The sequence below is a fragment of the Medicago truncatula genome, chromosome 1 (genome assembly GCF_003473485.1).
Source record: "Medicago truncatula cultivar Jemalong A17 chromosome 1, MtrunA17r5.0-ANR, whole genome shotgun sequence".
Lineage (NCBI taxonomy): Eukaryota > Viridiplantae > Streptophyta > Magnoliopsida > Fabales > Fabaceae > Medicago > Medicago truncatula.
The window spans coordinates 14,839,513-14,861,612 of record NC_053042.1 but is presented as its reverse complement, the minus strand read 5'-3'; the positions used below and the strand labels follow the sequence as shown (position 1 = coordinate 14,861,612).

Sequence of the window (22,100 nt, the reverse complement as noted above, 5' to 3'; positions counted from 1 at the left end):
AGTGGTACAGTTTGGAAATGGATTCCTTATAGTTGCTAATTGATGCAGTTGCACATATCGGCCATTTGATGAAAGTTACACTTTAAAGCTGATTTGTTGGAGTTTAAATTGGAAGTATCCAATCTTCATTGGACAGCTGAAATGAACAGACAATTTCATAACTGTAGGATTTCCTTGACATCGGAAAATCCTTGTCCGTTTTCCCATTAGTTCACTTTGCTGATAGACGTCCAACAAGTATAAAAGGGTTAATTAAATGATCTAACTAAAGTAGACCAGGAGATAAGTCGAGCTGAGTCAAACTTTGCACATCCAAGCTCAGCTTGATACTAAACTCGAGTTCGCCGCCAACTTTTTTTCAGCTGGAACTCGGTTGAATTCAAGCTCATAACTCAGTATCACTCAATAACTCGAATCAAATGAACCAAAAAATTTATATTTTGAAATGATTGTTTAGAAGATCATACATAGTTGTATCACATGTGTAATCTAATCTTTGGCTGTTGCATCGTTGGTCAATTTGAAAAAGCAATTGCCTTGTTTAGAGAATTGGTAGCATCAAAATACATGGTAGCATCAAAAAATTGACCCATACAGAAAGAAAAGACAAGTAGTGGTATTTATTACATTTTATGTTTTAGCTTTACTATTAGAGATAACTTGTGGAGCAAGTTATCCAGTAGAGTAGCAATTCTCTAGTTGCTAGTTCACAGTATTTAGCATACTTTCCCTCTCTTGTATAAATATCATTGTACTGTACTCTTTTCATCTAATGAGAATTAAGAGTTTCATTCATTTCTCTCTAGTCATAATATGGTATCAGATTTCTCTCTCATGAGAGAGAAGTTCCGATCCTAACCGTTTTCTGTTACGGTTGTTTCCGCCGCATTCTTCATCTTCTACCTCTGTTTTTCTTCCTTCTTTCCACCATTGTTACTTGCAGAAGCTCTTCTCTTTGCTTCTCTACTTCCTCTTTCTTGTTTCAATCGGTGATTTTCATCTCTTTTCTTCTCTTTCTTCTCCTTGAATTCTCCGTTTTTATGCATTGATTTTTTTTTATTCCTCAATTGAATCATGCCTCCTCGTCAAGCTCCTATCATCATTCAAGCTGCACCGCAACAAGATGTCGAATCGGTTTTCTACGTTCATCCGAGCGAAGGACCGAATTCTGTTACGATCATTCCCAAACTCAATGGCTCAAATTACTTAGCTTGGAGTCGTTCGATGAAGCGTGCATTGGGAGCGAAGAACAAACTCGCCTTCATCAATGGCGCTATTCAACAACCTGAAGCTTTGGATTTGAACAGAGCAGCACGGGAACGGTGCAACCATCTAATTCATTCATGGATTATCAATTCAGTTTCTGAATCCATTGCTCAAACTATTGTTTTTCATGATTACGCTTCAGATGTTTGGGAGGACCTGAAAGAAAGATTTTCAAAAGCTGATAGAATCAGAATTTCTACTCTTCGTTCTTCCATCAACAATCTAAAGCAAGGAGGTAAAACTGTTTCTGAATACTTCACTGAAATGCGTTCACTTTGGGAGGAACTTAATTCACATAGACCTCTTCCTACTTGTTCTTGCACTCATCAATGCCGTTGTGAAGCTTCAACTCTTGCTCACGTTTATCGTGTTGAAGACCAAATCATGCAATTCCTCGTTGGATTGAATGATCAATTTTCAGTTGTCAAGACTCAGATCTTGCTTATGGATCGCCTTCCATCCTTGAACAAGGTGTATTATTTGGTGATTCAAGAAGAGAGTAATCATGCACCTATCCTTTCTCTTCCTACTGATGAATCCAATATTTTGGTTAGTGCTGCTGATTCCAAGAAATCATATGGTCGTGGTAAAGGATATTATGGCAATCATAAAAATTCATCTAGACACTGTACCTTTTGTAACCGCACTAATCACACCATTGATACTTGTTACCTGAAGCATGGATTTCCCAATGCTAACGGACCAGGAAATTCCACTGCCTCCACTCAAGGATCCACTAATTGTGTTACAGTTGAATCTGGAAATGTTAGTAACACTGAGCATGGGAATGGTGAATCAGGTTTCAGTATTTCAGTATTTTTAAAGCAAAATATTATGACTTTACCAATACAACATAGGTTCAAGAGAGATTTACCAATACAAAACAGAGAAGTAATGGTATTATTTTTAAAGAACCTAAAATTAGTACACAAACTCATACAACAAAGCTACACCAACAGAGAAATACATTATCTACCTCCAAATATCTGAGTGAAAGCAAAGAAAACAATGAAACTTAGCTATAATTTATTCCTTAGATAAATCACCCCTTTCCATATCATGTACATGATTAACCCCTGGAAGATAAGATGACTTTGATATTGCAATCTCCTTGCAAACTTGCTCCATTGTAGGGCGACTATGTGGGCTCTCAGTTAAGCAATGAAATGCAATCCTTATAATTGATACCACCTCTTTCTTGATATCATTTGTAGGAAAAGGGAGGCGTTGATCCAACATATCAGTCAAAAACATAGCATCAATTGTTTGGCCTGCAGTACTTGATTGCATTAACTTAGATACAATGTCTCCAGGATGTTTTCCAAGAAGTATTTCCAGGCTTAATACTCCAAAACTATACACATCACACTTCTCATTTACTTCCATTGTATATGCAAGTTCTGTAGCAAACACTAAGAGTTATCATTTTGAAAAATAGGGTTAAAAAACGTGAAATGTAGACGATTAATAGAAATAATAAACTGCAAATCATTATGATGAACAATTGTAAAAAAAGAAGTCAGATTTTTTTTTTATTGCAAAATCATTAATTAATAAAGAAAGGAAATTAACCTGGAGCAGTGTATCCAAACGTGCCTACAAAGTTAGAGGTCCAATTGGAAGCATCGGGATTAAGAAACTTAGCTGTTCCGAAATCCGAGACATGAGCCACATATTCCAAATCCAAAACAATATTCTTACTCGATATATCGCGATGAACAATTGCAGGTGAGCGATCATGATGCATGTAGTATAAAGCATTAGCTACATCTTTAATGGATTTCACCCTCTTATTCCAATCAAACATAGTGGCTTGCTCATCGTCTTTCAAAATCTTATCCAGACTGCCCTTCTCCAAGAACTCATAAACCAAAAATGAGTGCAATGGATGTGAACAATACCCGTATAACTTCACAATGTTTCGATGTCGGCTTTCTGTTAAAGCTTTTATCTCACTTGCAAAAGCTTTCAAATTGGACATTTCTCCATTTTGTAATGAATGGAGTTTCTTCACAGCTACAACCTGTCCTGTAGGCAACTCTGCTTTGTAAACACTTCCATGTCCTCCAACCCCGATGAGATGTTTGTTGTCAAACTCTTCTGTGGCTTCTACAATATTTTCATACACCATTTTTCCATCAAAACTCCATATTGAAAATAGATTTTCAGTGTGTGATTCTTCTGCAACCTTGGATTCTTTTGTGTTCGAAGTTCGAAATAGATAATAGGAGATCCCATAACCAAATAATGCTAACAAAAAAATGCCTAGAGTGATGGGTAAAATTACCACCAATTTTTTGTTAGTCTTATGAGTATTATGGTTCCTATTGGATGTTGGACAAGGCTTTAGGCTAGATGCATTACCACACAAGTCTTTGTTGTTTCTCAGTGCTTCAATTGGAGCTTGTTGGAAGGCTGGAATGCTTGGAATCGGACCCTCCAATTGGTTGTATGATATATCAATAATTGTCAAGCTTAACATATCACCAGAGCTAAAGGGGATCGTACCAGACAGATTATTATGTGAGAGATTCAATGTTTCTAAATGATTTAACACTCCAAACATTGAAGGTATCGTTCCATTCATAAAATTTCCACTGAGATCAAGATCTTCAATAACATTTAATCGGCCAAACTCAACGGGAATGTTTCCTTCAAACTTATTTTGGCTCAAATTCAAATGTATTAACTCAGACAACCTTCCAAGTCTTCTAGGGATGAAGCCACTTAAATTATTTGTTGCAAGCTCCAAGGTAGTTAGTGCTTGCAATGATGCAATTTGTATAGGAACCTCTCCAGAAAGATGATTGTTACTTATCGAGAGTTTGATCAACAAAGACAAGTTTCCTAGATCCTTTGGAATTTTTCCAGTAAGATGGTTTGATGACAAGTTAAGTTCATGTAAATTAATTGTCTCAGCCAATTCTTGTGGTATATTTCCTGTTAAATTGTTATTGGAGATTTTAAGGCTTGTGAGACTCTTGCACTTTCCCCAATTTGGTGATAGATGGCCATACAAATTATTTTCACTCAATTCCATGTAGTCCAAATGTGGATAAACACCAAAACCATCTGTTATATTTCCAGTTAATTGATTTTTTTGAAGCCTAACTCTAATAAGGCTGGAGCAATTCTTTAAACTCTTTGGAATTGGCCCTGTGAATTGGTTATTACTAGCAGTGAAATTTGTCAACATTCCACCAACACAAATGTTGTGAGGTAAATGGCCTATGAAATTATTATCAGATAATTGCAAAATTTTCAAATTGGTTATCCTATTCATTTCTTTTGGAATATTTCCACCTAACTCATTTGAGAAAAGATTTAATATAGTGAGTTTCGTCAAATTTCCGATAGTTGAAGGAATTGGTCCAGAGAGGTTATTTTGAAAAAGGATAATAGAATTCAAATTAACCAAATTACCTATGGATGGTGGGATTGGCCCAGAGAGGTTATTGTCAAGCAATTGGATTGTTTTAAGAGAATGAAGTTTCCCAACTTCATTAGGAATGCTACCAATGAGATGGTTTGCATAAAGGTAAAATAATCCTAAATTGCTTAAGTTTCCAATTGTAGACGGGATTGGTCCTGAGAGATGGTTAATAGAAAAATCAAGTTCACGAAGTTGTTTTAGAAATCCCATTTCGTGAGGAATGAAGCCAGAAAGGTTGTTATTTCCAAGATATAGTCTTTGGAGGTTGACCAAATTCCCAATTTCACGAGGAATTTGGCCAATAAGTTGATTGGAATATAAAAAAAGATTTGATATATTGGCCAACATTCCTATAGAAATAGGGATAGACCCAGTGAGATCGCATTCACTAATATCAAGATCTATCAAATTACCCAACATCTTAAATTCCTTAGGCATGAAACCTGAAAGACCACTTTTTTGCAAATGTAGTAACTCTAGGTTTCGTGCCTTGAAAATATTTTGTGAAATGGAACCATTAAATTTATTAGTTGAAAATGACAAATACTTTAGGTCCATTTTCCAAATTCTGTCAGGAATGTTGCCAGAAAGGCTGTTTTTTGCAACATCAAGATGTGACATGTTGGTTATCTTTTCTATCGAGGTTGGTATTGTCCCTATGAGATTGCAGGAAGAAATATCAAGCATTGTCAAATTCCTCAATCTACCAATTTCTTGAGGGATTGATCCACTTAAATCATGGTTACTACCCATAGACAATACATAAAGACCAACCAATTGGGTTATCTCAAAAGGAATAATCCCAATGAGATAATTGAAACTGAGATCAAGATAAGATAGTTTGGACAAATTACCAACACTTTTGGGAATGTTACCAGAGAGATTATTTAGTGACAAATCAAGAGTGTCTAGGTTTGACATCACTCCAATATGGTGTGGAACAGCTCCATAGAATGAGTTGTTTTTTAAAACTAAGGTGCGGATTTTTGGAAGTGATGATAAATTGAGACTTTGAAGCGTACCTTTTAGTCCAATATCAGTGAGATTTACCTTGTTGATGGATTTTGAATCATTATCACATGTGATTCCTTCCCAACTACAAGGATTATTACCATTCCATGAAGAAAGCAATGCCCTACTGTTGTTGTCAAGGCTTGCTTTCCACTTCAACAGAGCATCAGCCTCGCTACCTTGGATTATTGTTGCAGCATGAGGTGATGTTGCAATTACAAACACATAGAAGAACAAAATAAGACACGACATTGGTAAGAGCTTTATCTTCTGAAGCATTTTGAAAATTTGAACACAATGAAAGTATAATTTTGAACTAGACACTTATATTATGATGAATGCATTATAATGGGAAATGTAGGTGATATTTATAATGCATTGTCATAGTGAAGACTTGGGCTGATTAAACTCGTTCACTTTTGTCTTTAGTATGAAGACTGAGACTTATTATGGTGGTTTTGATCAGAAACACGAGGTTGGAGTAATAGGGCGAGATAATGAGTTTAACAACCTGAACCAAAAAATTAAAAAAATCAACTTTTCTTTTTGTATACTTCTTAAGAATCATAGAAAATAATATAGTTGTCGGCGGTATATCGTATGATAGAATAGATTTACATCATCCAACAACCCATTTTATGTTAAAAAGATTATAGGGATTAAAATTGACAAAATTTATAAGGTCTACGGTGAACATAAGTGATTAAACGAACATTTTAGGAGCTATGGATCAAAATGAAACTAAAAAAAAATAGTTAGGAGACCATATAACCAATTTAACCTTTATTTTTTATTTTATAAGTCAAAGTCAAATGACATCAAAAGGAATTTGTCCAACTAAGTTTGGCACCCTATTATGATATTTTGTAATTTGCTCATATATTATTAAAAAAAGAAAAAAATTACATAAAACCTGAGTCAAACAATCCATGTGAATCAACTCGAACAGGAATACAATAAAAAAGAACAACACAGTGGATTCAACCCTAATCAATTCTAACAAACGAACATCATATTAACGATAAACGTTTGTGAATACCAAGCGGGACGATAATTTAGCGAATGAATCGATCGTCAACACGAAATCAGATCACGTACAATCAACTCCCTACAACAACGAAAAGAAGCATTAACGACTCTTTCGAATCCACACAATCCCATGTCAATCAAAAGGATGACTAAGATATGAAACTAACAAATTCCTGAATGTGAGGGGTGGATTCAACCGCCAACACGGTATTAACGAATCTAGTAATAATTATAAATCATTAAATTTTAACAATAATTTATCTATTCATTCATAATCATATAACTTTGAAATATTGAATTAATTTCATTATAAATTATGAAAAAATCATATTAATAATTACATACACTTGATTTCTTTTTTAACTTTAAATGAATAAATTATTTGATGTACTAAAAAATAATCTGTCATTGAAAATTCAAAGTTGATAGTTTAAATATAACACTTGTCAGTATTATTTAATTTATTTTATTACTATTACAATAATATAATAATTGAATAGAGAAAAAAATCACTACCTTCGTCCCTAATTATCAGGCCCGTTCTACGGAGTCGGCCTTCAATTTATGGGGATCTCAATTATTTGCAGGGGTATGAATATAATTGTTAGTATGTAGGATACTATTTCTTTTGTTATGTAGGTTCAAATCAAACACTTATTACCCAAGAGTGCTTAGATGCGATGGAACGGGTCTCTTCTAGCTTAACCAAGGTCCTGGGTCGAGGGATGAGTCTCTGCAGAGGATACCCGGTTTATACCAAAAAAAATCAAACACTTATTATTTGACAAAAATAAAAGAGTAAATGGATAAGTTAGGCCAAACTCACACATCTATCAACAACAAAAATTCAACAAAACAATTAAAAATAAAAATAATGCTTATTGTTAATTTGTGATTATTTAAATTATCATTAATATTTTTTTTTGGGGGGGGCATTTTCAATATTACAGCCGAGCCTCCATTTTTATTGGAACGGCCCTGCTAATTATAGGGCCCTTTTGAGAAAAACACTGGAATTAAGATAGTTGATTGTTGAATTAATTTTGTTGACAATTATTATTGTTTTACATGTTTACCCTTTAAGAAAGAGAATTAGTTAATAGCTAGAGAGAGAGAGAGATATATATATAGAGAGAGAGAGAGAGACTATGACAACATTCATCTCTATAGGCACCCAATTAATTGATGTCATAATGGTGGGGCTTATTTAGCTTGGTGCTAAATAGAGGAAGAACTCGAGTCTTAAATGTTTAAGACTCTCTCTTTAGAGATGGCATTAGGATACTTGTTAGCAAGATCCTTCTTTTATGGGAAATGTTAACTTGTGCCCTTAACGCACAAGTTAACAAGTTAAAGATAGAATTATATATTTGAAAATTGTGTATTCAATATTACAAAACTTTAAATATTTATACTTTCAATTTTATTGTTTATTTTCTTTTGGCTTAATTACTCTTTTGGTCCCTTAACTTATTTTTTGGTTTCGTTTTGGTCTCTTAACTATTAAAAGTTTCGTTTTGGTCTTTTAACTTACTTTTTGGTTTTATTTTGGTCCCTTAACTCTTCCTCCGTCAACCACTTTGGTTCTTTATGTTAGGATGAATGTATTAGAGTTAAGGGACCAAAATGAAACCAAAAAATAAGTTAAGGGACCAAAACGAAATCAAAAAATAAGTTAAGAAACCAAAACGAAACTTTTAATAGTTAAGGGACCGAAAGAAAACCCAAAAATAAGTTATGGGACCGAAACGAAACTTTTAATAGTTAAGGAACCAAAACGAAACCAAAAAATAAGTTAAGGGACCAAAAGAGTAATTAAACCTTTTCTTTTATAGCTCTTTAACTTGTGTCATAAGGGTACAAGCAATGGCGAGCTAGGAATTTTATCGAGCCTAGGAAAAAATTTGATCGCAAATTCACATGCGACATAATATATTAAATAGTCTTAAATTGTAATAAAAGAGGCTCATCATTTTATCGATAAAAGTACAATTTGAAATAAGAGAGATGAAACATAACTTGTCAATAGTGTTTTAAATATAATTAGGAGGTAAATGTCCTTTCTGAGACCTCTTTGCGATGAATGTTCGAATAATATCAACATCATCAAATGACTTGAATATCTCCCGCTCGATGTAAGATATCATCAAGTCATTGACCACAAATCGTTGATCATGTTGGTAACAAATCTTTCTCACGAGCTTATAAGATTATTTTACTAGCTTATTGACATGGCTTGATGACTGGTGTACTTCCAACTTTTGTTGATGTTGATAATAGCTTTGGTACACCCGCTATTGTTGAAGATCCACAAATTAAAAGTTAAAATCTGATTAATTATGCCCTGTTGTAGAAGTGATTGTAAGTTTTTTTTTATGTATAAAGTGATTGTAAGTTTTTTTTATGTATGAAGTGATTGTTACCATAAATTAAATGAGCAATGGAGTATATATATAGATTTTGATTTATGTGAGTATATAGATTTTGATTCATGTGAGTATTGAGTATTGATTTGGGTGAATGGTATAATATCATAATTAAGGTAGTAACTAGGTTTCCTTTCTGCCGCAAGTCAATCTAAAAAATATTAAATTAAAAAATGCACAAAACTAAATATTATCGAATATGTTTGAATATACTTTTATAAAACCCTTGATATCAGAATTTGGATTAATTTTTGAAAAACCAAATCAGACCAAACTAAACAACATACACATACTTATTTATTATTTCATTTTTTTGGACAAGTTATTTATTATTTCATTGTTACGATATATTTCATTCATCTATGTTATTTATTGGTTTTTATTTATTTTATATTACATATTAGTTTAACTTGATCCATTATTTTACTATTTCATATACTTCAAACATAATCAATCATTTATATAAAAGGTGCCTTTGGAGGGAGGTAAATGTAATTACCTTTGTAAGTGCTCTTTGAGACCAAAGGTCTTCCCTGCCTTGGACTGGGGCGCCATCCCCTCACCCTAAAATTTTTGTAACAAAAAAAAAAATCATTTATATAAAAAAAAAAACACATTATAAAATATTGTCATTTGGTAATATTAATTTTTATTATAGTATGTGCCAAATTTTCCTCAAAACGTATCATTTTACGGTATATATTTATAATATTAATATTGATAAAAAAAGTTATTAATTGTCATTAAACAAAATTATAATTTTATTATTTAGATATTCAAAAACGATTCAGTTGGATATTCAAAACCAAATGAACTAAACATGATTTTATCTTAAGATCGGATAAATTGCACTACTTTACAAACACCCCTAATCACCCGTCTCTTCTCCATCATCCTTCTGAGTCCAAGAATACAAACAATATTAATATAAAAACATGCCAAACAAAAAGTACTCAAGTCAAGCGATAAAAAATTTAAAAAGTCCCTGACAAAAATCACGAGCGAAAACTAAAACACCATCTGAAACCCAACTAAACTCCTATAAGAAACACTCAACCACAGCCAAATAAGAGAAAGATTAGAAACAGAGCCTCTCGATCAACCAACCCCTACAAATAGGTTCATTTTATCAACATTATATCGTTCCATGTTTAATACAGAAACAACCAGCAAAGCAATTTCATAAACACACAAATTTTCAAATTCAAATGCAGTTTCACGAGTGTAACCAATAATTATTAGTACATGTAAGGAAGTCAAATATTGTTATCACAAAGTAGGTTCACGAGTTAACAACCAGCAAAGCAATTTCATAAGTGTGGTATTAACATGGATACTCCTTGTAAAAATTGTGGAAAACTCATCATGATGTTGGAGTAGATAAATCAATTAATCATTCAATAATAAATGTTGTTTTAGGGGAATAAAAAATGTTATTGTAGCACACTTGAATCCTACTATTAATATTTAATATAAATACAACACATAATTATATTATATTTATTATATTTAAGGTGTCACGTCATTAACTCTAAAACATGCATATAATATTTTTCAACTAAAGTTTCGCATCAGAAGTAAACAACAATCTTCAAAATCATCTTTTGGTTTCAACATCATAATTCATTCTCAGATTACATCAAATAAAACAACATGGTTCTCAACACAAATCCAACATATAATAAAGTAGAACAAGTCCCAAAAGATCCTAATCAATAGGGATGTCCATGGGTCGGTTTGGGTTGAGTTTGGTCAAACCCAAATCCCAACTGAAAATACCGCATTACCCCCGTATGACTTAAGTCACGTTGCGTGAGTTAACTTTTACAGATTATAACCAGCGTAAGTTAACTCACGCTGGTTTTCTTTTTGACTAAAAGCACCAATACAGATGAATAAAAGGGAAAGAAGAAGGAAAATCAGTATGCTAACCCCTCACCCTACAATCCATCTTCATTCTTGTCAAAATGCAGAAAAAAATTGTAGGAGTGAAATGTTAAATAATAATGCAAGATTGGGAAAGTCACAACTACGATTATTCTCGCAGCTTATTATTCTAAATACGTCGTAGATTTTTTGCTCGAAGGGTACATACTTGTTTGTGAGAGAAGGGCCACTTTAGGTTATCATGTTTTATTGGTTGCAAGAAGTACATTGTTGCAAGAAGTACAAATGCAGAGATCTCTCAAAAAAAAAAAGTACAAATGCAGAGTATCATGCCATGACCCACACTACTTGAGAACTTTCATGGTTGAAATACTTACTCGAAGAGTTTAATTTATGTGAATTTACTGGGATAATCAATCGGCCTTTTATCTTTCTTCAATCACCGCGTTAAATTTGATTGACAGTGAAATTTGGGTGCTTTTAGTCAGAAAGAAAATAGTTAACTCACGCACGAAACATGATTATGATTACGATAAAAGAATATCTTTAAAAATTATATTTTTTTTATAAAGTCTTCATCTTCTCTTTCTATTTTCCCTTCTTTAATGAGAACTTTTGTTGAATTTTGAAAAACTTCTCTTGATAAAGCTACATATAATTGACCATGCATGAAAACATGTCGTGGAAGATAGATTCCGACATTGGGAATGGTATGTCCTTGTGACTTATTTATGGTAATAGTAAAACTTAGTCTAACGGAAAACTATTTTCTACTAAGCACAAAGCGAAGTCCTGAACTCACATTTGTTTTTAATTTAATTATGGGCAATAATGTTCTTTTTCCAGCAATGCTTCCTATTAGGATTTCCACATCCAACATATTCTCAAAAAAACCACGACATAATAATCGTGTCCCATTACACAGGCCATATCTAAGGTCTATGTTTCACAACATCAAAGCTGCACCTTTTTTTACCTTTGCAATATGTGGTGGGATATTTCCTTAAGCAATTGTGTTTAGGAATTCCTCTTGCAATAAGTTATGAGTATCCCTTTCAGCCTCATCAAATGACAACAAATTATGTTCTTCTCCCGGAAACTGATTGATAGCTAACAAATTTTTTCTAAAATATTTTGAGTTCTAATCTATTTTTAGAGGATTTAAAATTCAATCTTGTACATTATTTTTGCTCATGTTTGTTACTAATTTTTTTTTAAAGGATTTAAAGTCCAACCTTTAACATTATATTTTGCTCACGTTTGTTACTAATATTTTTTTCAGCAAATTTAATATCCAATCTTTAATATCATTTTTTGCTCTTGTTTGTTACTAATCTTTTTTTTAGAGTATTTAAAGTCCAATCGTAACAATATTATTTTTTGCTCGCATTTGTCACTAATCTATATTTAGAGAATTTAAAGTTCAATCTTTAACATTATTTTTTGCTCACGTTTGTTACTACTCTTTTTTTAGAGGATTTAAAGTCCAATCTTTAACAATATTTTTTGCTACGTTTGTTTGTTACTAATCTTTTTTTAGAGGATTTAAAGTTCAGTCTTTAACATTATTTTTTGTTCATGTTTGTTACTAATCTTTTTTTAGAGGATTTAAAGTCCAATCTTTACCATTATTTTTTGCTCACGTTTGTTACAATTGATCAAAGGCTAAGAAAGAGTAACTTATATTAATAAAATAATATAGAAATACTGTTTTTTGTGGAAGTAATAAAATAATATGGAAATATTGTTTTTTGTGGAAGGGATATGAAAATACTTGGCAATCTTTGTCGGTTGTATTGAGGGGAGCAACACAGACGCACAACATAAAATCGGCTGTTAGAAAAGTAACATGGATTTTTGTTTTGTGCTAGTTTTTTGTGAGTTTGATGTGGTTAACAGAGGTAAAAGAGGGTTAACGGAGACGATTAGTGACATGGATTAGTAATCCACGTGTTATTTTATAATTGACTAACAGTAAGAACAATCCATAAGAAATTGTGTGTAAGTTTTCTCCTTAAATTATTATCTATTTGTTACATGTGTTATTTGTATTTAAAATTAAAAATAAAAATTAAGGGTATTTTTGGAAAGAAAAGTCCAACCCAAAAGTGTGCTGAAAGGGTTAGTTTTCTTTATATATATATATATATATATATATGGGGTTTGCTAGAACACACCCACTAGTTTTTATGTGGGAGTGTTTTAGCAAAGCTACACCTTAAGGTTTATTTAACCACTTTTTAGTTATTCACTTGCTAAAATACTCCTTCTAAAAACTAAGTGGGTGTATCCTAGCAAATGCCTATAGGATTTGCTAGAACACACCCACTTGTTTTTGTTAGAAGATGTGTTATAGCAACATACACCTTAAGGTGTATTTATTAACTTTTTAGTTATAACTTGCTAAAACACTCCCACATAAAAATTAGTGGGTGTGTTCTAGCAAATCCCATATATATATATATATATATATATATATATATATATATATATATATATATATATATATATACTTATATTGTGTTTGTTACACTTTTATTTTAATATTTGAATTTACTCTTATCTATTTGTTATATCGCTATTTATATTCAAAGTTGAGGGTAATTTTGAAAATAGAAAATGTCAACCCAAAAGAGCTGAAACATGCTATTTTCTTTATATATAGTATAGATATATTTTTTTATGTCAAATATATATTATCAATACTATGGTACCGTTTGGCCTGGCTTTTTTTCAGCTTTTCTACGTTTTTAAGGAGAAGTTAGGCCAAACACAATATCAATAAAGTACCTTCGAAAAAAAGTACTTTTTTTAGAATGCATAAAATTGAATGGAATGAGCTTTAACCAAAAATTGTTGAATGCTACTTCAAAAAACTATTTCTCCCAAATTTATTTCATAAGCACCTCTCTTCAACTCCCGCCGGCAACCTTTTGTTTTATTTTTTCAATATGTTTTTTTCTTCTATTTTATTATTTTTTTTTTAACTGGTCCATTTAATTTTTTAATGAGGTTCCATTTAAGTTTATTATCTATTTTTTTAAGGAATTTTATTATCTTTTTATCACTTATATATTAATTTCACTATCTTTTGATCATCACAACCTCGCAAATATTTGTATTCACGCTGTCAATGAATGACACCGAATATTTTTATTCCCTTTCTTCAACCACGGAAATACACACAGACGTTTTTATGTTCCTCTTTCTGTTTTTTTTTGTTATGGTAATGCGTATAATTTTTGTTAGTGTTGTGTAATGAGTATAATTATTTTTATAAAATTTTGATTTTAATTAAAAGTACAAGTGTAGTTGCCTAAAAAAATTATACTTATATATAATTTACACATTTGTATTGTAACAAACTATGCATATCTTTTTCTTATTAAAAAAACTAAACATATCTTTTTCAATGACACTAGCAATGTAACAAATATAATATTATATAATATAAATTCTTATCTTTTTGACCAACACTAAAAATATGGTATTCTTATAACAAAATTTGTTATAGAGTATAATTGGAAAAGATATTGTACAAATTTGTATTCATGTTACACAAAATAAACGTCATTGAGTAAATATAGTATTGGTAAAAATATATCTTTTATATTTTAAACATTTTTTCCCTTCAAAAAATATTTTAGACATTTTTTTATTTATTATGTTAATTCATAATGAATTCAAAGTTTTTTTTATTTATAGACAATGCATAAATATATGCAAGGTCCCGGGTTCGAACCCAGACACCACCAAAAAATAATAAATTCAAAGTTTTGTACAATATTTTTCCAAACAGCTTTTAACTCAAAAATAACTTTAGAACTAAAAAAAAATAAAAAAACCAAACAGCTTTAGCCTTTTTCTTAAAGAGCTTTATTTTAACTTTATTTTAAAGTAGCTTTTAAACCGAAAAAAAACCTGGCCAAACGGTACCTATATATAAAGAAAATAACCCTTTATGGCTAGTTCTTTTATTATTCCAATTATACTAATAAACAAATTTTTATATAATAATGTTATATTGTTGGTGTTATTAAAAAGGATAAGAATTTTTGTTATATTATCATTGCAATTAGAAAATATAAATATTTTGTAACCAAAAAATAAAAGATAGATATTTGTTGAGTTTGTTATATTTGAAAGACAAAAGTATTTATACTTTTTTCTGACTAAAGATATGTATACTTATAATTTTAATCTATATCAAAATATTTATATAAAATATCGTTGATAATTTACACACGTTAGAATAATAAAAATAGCGAAAAGACAGACACGTCATTGCTCGTCATTCCGCTAGTGTATATATAAAAAGGATAAATATCTAACGAGAGTAGAAACAAATATAAAAATTTGAATATATGAACAAGCAAAAATTAGTGAGGAAAATTTAGAGAGGGAAAACGTGAAATCTCTCTCTAATTCCGTCACTGAATTTTGCGATCAAAGATTTGTAAGAGATTTTCGTCACTAATATTCCTTCCTAAGTTTTCTTTTTCTAATGGTGATACTCAAGTCAAGCAATAATAAAATAATAATGTCCCTCCCAAAAAAATACAAGAGCGAAAACTAAAATACCATTAGAAAATCAACTAAAATCCTATCAGAAATACTCAACCAAAGCCGAATAAGAGAAAGACAAGGAACAAAACCTCTCAATAACCAATCGTTAAACAATTCCACGACAAATCATTATTAGTGCCAACACAAAATAGATAAATTTATCAACACTATAATTCCACGTTTTATGCAAAAACATGCTTGTTGCATTCACGGAAATAATAGAAAGGACAACGAAAGCAGTCACTCTCCTATTAAATAGAATGACCTAAAAACACAAATTTTCAAATTCAAAATGCAGTTTCACGAGTATAACCAATAATTATTAGTACATGCAAGGAAGCCAAATATTGTCAGCAGTTTCACGAGTTAACAACCAGTAAAGCAATTATAAATGTGGAATTAACATGGATACTCCTTACAACAGTACTCATTTACTCCACTCAATCAATATTAAATGGCATTAATGCATTTTAGAAAAATTGTGGAAAACTCATTATGCTGTTGGAGTAGATAAATCAATTAATCATTCAATAATAAAACTTGTTTTAGGGGAATAAAAAATGTTATTATTTAAATGACTAACTAATGTGTAAATGAAGATCATTCCAAGGGCTTGCTCAAAAAAAAAAGATCATTCCAAGGGTAAAACTACTAAAATGTAAGTTTAAGACCAATAAACAATTTTTTTTATTTGATTTTATAAATAAAAGTCCACATGTATAAACAAAAACAACTACATTTATTAAATTTCGTTTTAAGCTTGAAGGTCCAAGTTAGAAAAAGTGCACCTTTTTATTTGGACAAAAAAAAGCAATATCCACTAATGTAAACCAATTTAAAGTAAGGGATAGTTTACCAAATATCCCTGGAGCTATTTGTTATAAAATAAATGTGGGTATAAGTTAGCAAAATGGTGCAAGTTAACAAATATGCTTTAATGAAAACTACAAAAGTAACCCTCAATCTATTTGTAACAAAATAAAAGTGGATTTAAGTTAGCAAATTGATGCAAGTTAACAAATATGTAAATTATTGAAGTAACCCTCAAGCTATTAGTTTTAAATAATAAAGATGAATGATATTTTTGTCCAAATGAAAATGTGCATTTTTGCTAACTTGAACTTTCATGTTTTTTGTTGGTCAAGTTAGCAAACCCCATATATATATATATATATATATATATATATATATATATATATATATATATATATATATTGACCAAAGAAAAGTTAACCATTATCATTAATCTACCAATAATCAATACAAGAAGGATAAGAATAAAAAATATGATTACTAGCTCAAGAACAAGCCGCCCTAGCTAAAGTATGAGCAACTATGTTCGTTTGTCTCCTAATGAACTTCACCTTAAAGTTGGAATGTAAAAATAACTGATAAACAATACTAAAAACATAGAATTCTGAATCACCATGACTCAGAGACGATATATAGAGAGCTTCCACTAGAGTATTGGAAGCAATTGCCTTGTTTAGAGAATTGGAAGCATCAAAATACATGGATCCAAGTGTTTACTTTCCTATACTTTAGTTGCCAAAGGAGATCAGGTGGAATCACTCTTAATGGTAAAAGGTGGTGTCATACCTATTCATGTTAGTTATCACTGGTGAAGGAAGAGTTAATAAGATTGCACAAATGGTACTCAATTATTTCTACTATCTCAAAATGTTTCTAATAGATTTGTTACTTTGTCCAACAATGCAACTGTCCTATTCAAAGCAATAAGCCCTATCTTTTTTACAACAATGTTTCTAATTGTCTCGGATCTACTTTTTTACAAAACGTCATGTATCATTCTTTATCTTTGGATGCTTAAAGTCTCTTGTCTCACATTATTTTGATCTCTTATCACATTATTTCTCTTCTACTTCTTCAGTGCCATATGTGTCCTCTTCCAGAACTTAATTACAAGGTTATCTTTTATATCACATAATCACTTGTCTAAATCTACTTTTGATAGCATTGTGATATAAATTGGGGACCGTATGGACACTCACATACAATAAAATAAAAATAGTTCAAAATCAACATAATTAAAATGATTTACAATCCTAAATAGGTTCTAAAGAAATTGACCAATACAAAAAGAAAAGACAAGTAGTGGTATTATTTCTAAAGCAAAATGTTATGACTTTACAATACAATATAGGTTCAAGAGAGATTTACCAATACAAAAGTAATGATATTATTTTTAAAGAACCTAAAATCAGTACAAAAACTCATACAACAAAGCTACACCAACAGAGAAATACATTATCTACCTCCAAATATCTGAGTGAAAGAAAAGAAAACATTGAGACTTAGCTATAATTTATTCCTTAGATAAATCATCCCTTTCTATAACATGTACATGATTAACCCCTGGAAGATGACTTTGATATTGCAATCTCCTTGCAAACTTGCTCCATTGTAGGGCGACTATGTGGGCTCTCAGTTAAGCAATGAAATGCAATCCTTATAATTGATACCACCTCTTTCTTGATATCATTAGTAGGAAAAGGGAGTCGTTGATCCAAGATATCAGTCAACAACACAGCATCAATTGTTTGGCCTACAGAACTTGATTGCAACATTGTAGATACAATATCTCCAGGATGTTTTCCAAGAAGTATTTCCAGGCTTAATACTCCAAAACTATACACATCACACTTCTCGTTTACGTTTATTGTGTATGTAAGTTCTGTAACAAACACTAAGAATTATCATTTTGAAAAAAAGGGTTAAAAGAAATCATGAAATGTAAACAATTTGTACAAATGATAAACTGCAAAATCATTATGATGAACAATTGTATAGAAACAAGTCTATTAATAAGGAAGAATATTAACCTGGAGCAGTGTATCCAAAGGTGCCTACAAAATTAGAGGTCCAATTGGAATTATCGGGATTAAGAAACTTAGCTGTTCCGAAATCTGAGACATGAGCCACATATTCCAAATCCAAAACAATATTCTTACTGGATATATCGCGATGAACTATTGAAGGTGAGCGATCATGATGCATGTAGTATAAAGCATTAGCTACATCTTTAATGGCAATCACCCTCCTATTCCAGCCAAACACAGTAGCTTGCTCATCGTCTTTCAAAATCTTATCCAGACTACCCTTCTCCAAGAACTCATAAACCAAAAATGAGTGCAATAGATGTGAACAATACCCGTATAACTTCACAATGTTTCGATGTCGGATTTCTGCTAAAGGTTGGATCTCACTTGCAAAAGCTTTCAGATTGGACATTTCTCCATTTTGTAATGAATGGAGTTTCTTCACAGCTACAACCTGTCCTGTAGGCAACTCTGCTTTGTAAACACTTCCATGTCCTCCAACCCCAATGAGATGCTTGTTGTCAAAATCTTTTGTGGCTTCGATAATGTTCTCGTACACCATTTTTCAATCAAAACTCCATATTGAAAATAGATTTTCAGGGTGTGATTCTTCTGCAACCTTGGATTCTTTTTTGTTTGAAGTTCGAAATAGATAATATGAGATACCATAAACAAATAATGCTAACAAAAAAATGAAGGTAAATCGACATAAACAGAATAAGCAGCGGAATAAAATTTCGATTTACTTTCCTTGGATCATTACGAATTGAAACTTGAACCAGTGATTCGATTGTTACCTTAGAATGAAAGTCTGAAAACGATCGGTGGAATATGCGAACTGGAATCTCGATCACAGCCAAGCAAACAGCAGAGCCTCTATTGAGTCCACACGAACAGTGCTCCTCCAAAACCTCGGTGCTAGCCAAGAAGACGGAAGTCAGAGAACTAGGGTTTCTGCAAGGAAAAATGTAACCGCAAACTATTGCACTAGGTTTCTATTTATAGAACTCCTTATGTGCTTTGCAAGTCAAACTCGTTTTTGACTTCACTAAGCCCAATACGAGTTTAGCAAATAATGCTAAATCATTAGCATTATTTACTAAGCGCACCCTTTATATAAGTCGTACTTATATATATCTCTTTTGACTGTTCTTTGTGTGTGACCCTTTAGGTTCTAGTCACGTTGGCAATGATATTAAATCTAATATCTAATACCATAAACAATGAGCGGTATCTAGCAACACATCATTGCTACCCAAGTGACAAGAATGTCAAGTGATCTGACGAAACCTTTCATGATAACACATATGTGTATAATTACTCCTTTGTCTCAATATCTTCATTGATCTCAAGGCATAGATAGTGTCACCCTTGTATAGATCAATGTTTATTTATCTTGATTCCGAAATATACTATTTAACATAAACTATTGGCCTCTAGGGCTTACACTAACAAAAAATGCCTAGAGTGATGGGTAAAACTACCACCAACTTTTTGTTAGTCTTATGAGTATTATGTTTTCCGCTGGATGTTGGACAAGGCTTTAGGCTAGAGGCATTACCACACAAGTCTTTGTTGTTTCTCAGTGCTTCAATTGGAGTTTTCTGGAAGGCTGGAATGCTTGGAATCGGACCCTCCAACTGGTTGTACGATATATCTACAGTTATCAAGCTTAACATCTAACCATATCTGAAGGGAATGGTACCAGAAAGATTATTATGTGAGAGATTCAATGTTTCTAAGTGATTTAACTGTCCAAACATTGCTGGAATGGTTCCGTTCAAAAAATTCTCACTAAGATCAAGATCTTCAAGAACATTTAATTGGCCAAACTCGACAGGAATGTTTCCTTCAAACATATTTTTGCTTAAATTCAAGTGTAATAACATTGACAAACTTCCAAGTTGTTTTGGGATTGAACCACTTAAATGATTATTGGATGCGGTGAACCAAGTTAACTCTCCACTAACACAAATGTTGAGTGGTAATTGACCTGTGAAATTATTATCATCTAACTCCAATATTCTAAAATTGGTAAGCTTGTTCATTACAGTTGGAATATTGCCACTTAATGCATTTGAGAAAAGCTGTAACCAAGTGAGGTTTGTCAAGTTTCCGATAGTGGAAGGAATTGGTCCAGAGAGATTGTTTATTTGAAGGAGAATATTATCCAAATTGACCAAGTTACCAATGGATGAAGGGATTGGCCCGGAGAGGTTGTTTCTTAACAGCTGGAATGATTGAAGGGAATAAAGGTTTCCGACTTCAGTAGGAATGTTACCAGTTAGATGGCTGCTATGAAGGTAAAGATGTCGTAAGTTGCTCAAGTTTCCAATTGTAGAAGGGATTGGGCCTGAGAAATGGTTCACAGACAAATCAAGTTCACCGACTTGTTTTAGAAAGCCAATTTCTTGAGGAATGAAACCATAAAGACTATTCATTCCAAAATATAGCTCCTTGACATTGACCAACTTGCCAATTTCACGAGGAATATGGCCAGTAAGTGTGTTGTTATATAACAATAGAATTGATATATTGGCCAACATTCCTATTGAAATTGGTATAGAGATTGCAGCTATGAAAATCAAGTATTGTCAGATTCCTCAATCTACCTATCTCAAATGGAATAATTCCAGAGATATCATTTTCACTAAGATCAATATGGGAGAGTTTTGACAGATTACCAATGCTATTGGGAATGCTGCCATATAGGTAGTTTTGTGAAAAATCAAGAGTGTTCAGATTGGACATTACACCAATATGGTATGGAATAACTCCATAGAAGAAGTTGTTTCTCAAAACTAATTTTTGGATTTTTGGAAGTGATGAGAAATTGAGACTTTGAAGTGTACCTTTTAGTTCAAAACTGGTGAGATCTATCTTGTTAATAGATTTTGAGTTATTATCACATATGATTCCTTCCCAACTTAGTCCAATACTACTACAAGGATTATTACCAATCCATGAAGAGAGTATTTCCTTGCTTTGTTTGTCAAAGCTTGCTTTCCACTTTAAAAGAGCATCTGCCTCGTTGCCTTGGTTTTTTGCATCAGCATGAGGTGATGTAACCATTACAAACACACAAAAGAACAAAAGAAGGCCCGTCATTTTTAAAATTTAAACACAAATGAAAGTAAATTCAATCACTCAAAAATATAATAGAACAAGAGACTTATTATGAATGCATGCATCTTAACGAAAGATTTGGATGATATTTATACACGCTCAGCCAGGGTGATTAAAGTCATTTATTTATAAAAAGGAGAAATCTCCTAGAAAAATACAAACAAATATAAAAATTTGAATATAAGAAGTATTCAAGTCAAGCGATAATAAAATTAAAAAGTCTCTCCCACAAAAAAACAAGTGCAAATACTAAAATAATATGAAAAAATCAACTAAAATTTTATTTAGAACACCCAATCAAAGCCGAACAAGAGGAATACCAGAAACAAAGCCTCTCAGTCAACCAACTCTTAGTCAAATGAATAGTCAACCAATCATTATTAGTACATGCAAGGAAGTCAAATATTGTCATCACAAAGCAGTTTCACGAGTTAACAACCAGCAAAGCAATTTCTTAAGTGTGGAATTAACATGGAAAACTCATCATGACTCCACTCAATCAATATTAAATGGCAT

The 22,100-nt window shown here is 31.8% G+C and overlaps 3 protein-coding genes across 3 annotated transcripts; all 3 read right to left on the bottom strand.

Moving 5' to 3' along the window:
• Positions 1–2,230: 2,230 nt before the first annotated feature.
• On the bottom strand, positions 2,231–5,975 carry LOC11418862 (probable leucine-rich repeat receptor-like protein kinase At1g35710). Its single transcript, XM_024774777.2, has 3 exons — positions 5,680–5,975; positions 2,839–5,607; positions 2,231–2,666 (listed from the first exon to the last, which is right to left on the bottom strand). Exons 1-3 carry the CDS (start codon positions 5,960–5,962, stop codon positions 2,293–2,295), a joined length of 3,426 nt encoding a protein of 1,141 aa, XP_024630545.1. The 5' UTR covers positions 5,963–5,975; the 3' UTR covers positions 2,231–2,292.
• Positions 5,976–17,870: 11,895 nt separating this feature from the next.
• On the bottom strand, positions 17,871–19,474 carry LOC11434360 (MDIS1-interacting receptor like kinase 2). The gene is made up of 2 exons (XM_039832970.1): positions 18,462–19,474; positions 17,871–18,313 (listed from the first exon to the last, which is right to left on the bottom strand). Exons 1-2 carry the CDS (start codon positions 19,018–19,020, stop codon positions 17,988–17,990), a joined length of 885 nt encoding a protein of 294 aa, XP_039688904.1. The 5' UTR covers positions 19,021–19,474; the 3' UTR covers positions 17,871–17,987.
• A 663-nt stretch (positions 19,475–20,137) lies between these two features.
• Positions 20,138–21,566, bottom strand: LOC120575784 (probable leucine-rich repeat receptor-like protein kinase At1g35710). Its single transcript, XM_039830169.1, has 2 exons — positions 21,071–21,566; positions 20,138–21,006 (listed from the first exon to the last, which is right to left on the bottom strand). Exons 1-2 carry the CDS (start codon positions 21,564–21,566, stop codon positions 20,138–20,140), a joined length of 1,365 nt encoding a protein of 454 aa, XP_039686103.1.
• Positions 21,567–22,100: the final 534 nt, after the last annotated feature.

Coding starts and splice junctions, on each gene's coding strand:
- LOC11434360 (XM_039832970.1), bottom strand. CDS start 19,020: ATGGTGTACGAGAACATTATCGAAGCCACAAAAGATTTTGACAACAAG. Junction 18,314..18,461: donor CTTTGGATACACTGCTCCAG/GTTAATATTCTT, acceptor TGTTTGTTACAG/AACTTACATACACAATAAAC.
- LOC120575784 (XM_039830169.1), bottom strand. CDS start 21,566: ATGACGGGCCTTCTTTTGTTCTTTTGTGTGTTTGTAATGGTTACATCA. Junction 21,007..21,070: donor AATTATTCCATTTGAGATAG/GTAGATTGAGGA, acceptor CAATTTCAATAG/GAATGTTGGCCAATATATCA.
- LOC11418862 (XM_024774777.2), bottom strand. CDS start 5,962: ATGTCGTGTCTTATTTTGTTCTTCTATGTGTTTGTAATTGCAACATCA. Junction 5,608..5,679: donor ATCATCACTTCCAAAAATCC/GCACCTTAGTTT, acceptor TGTCAAACCTAG/ACACTCTTGATTTGTCACTA. Junction 2,667..2,838: donor GTTTGGATACACTGCTCCAG/GTTAATTTCCTT, acceptor TGTTTGCTACAG/AACTTGCATATACAATGGAA.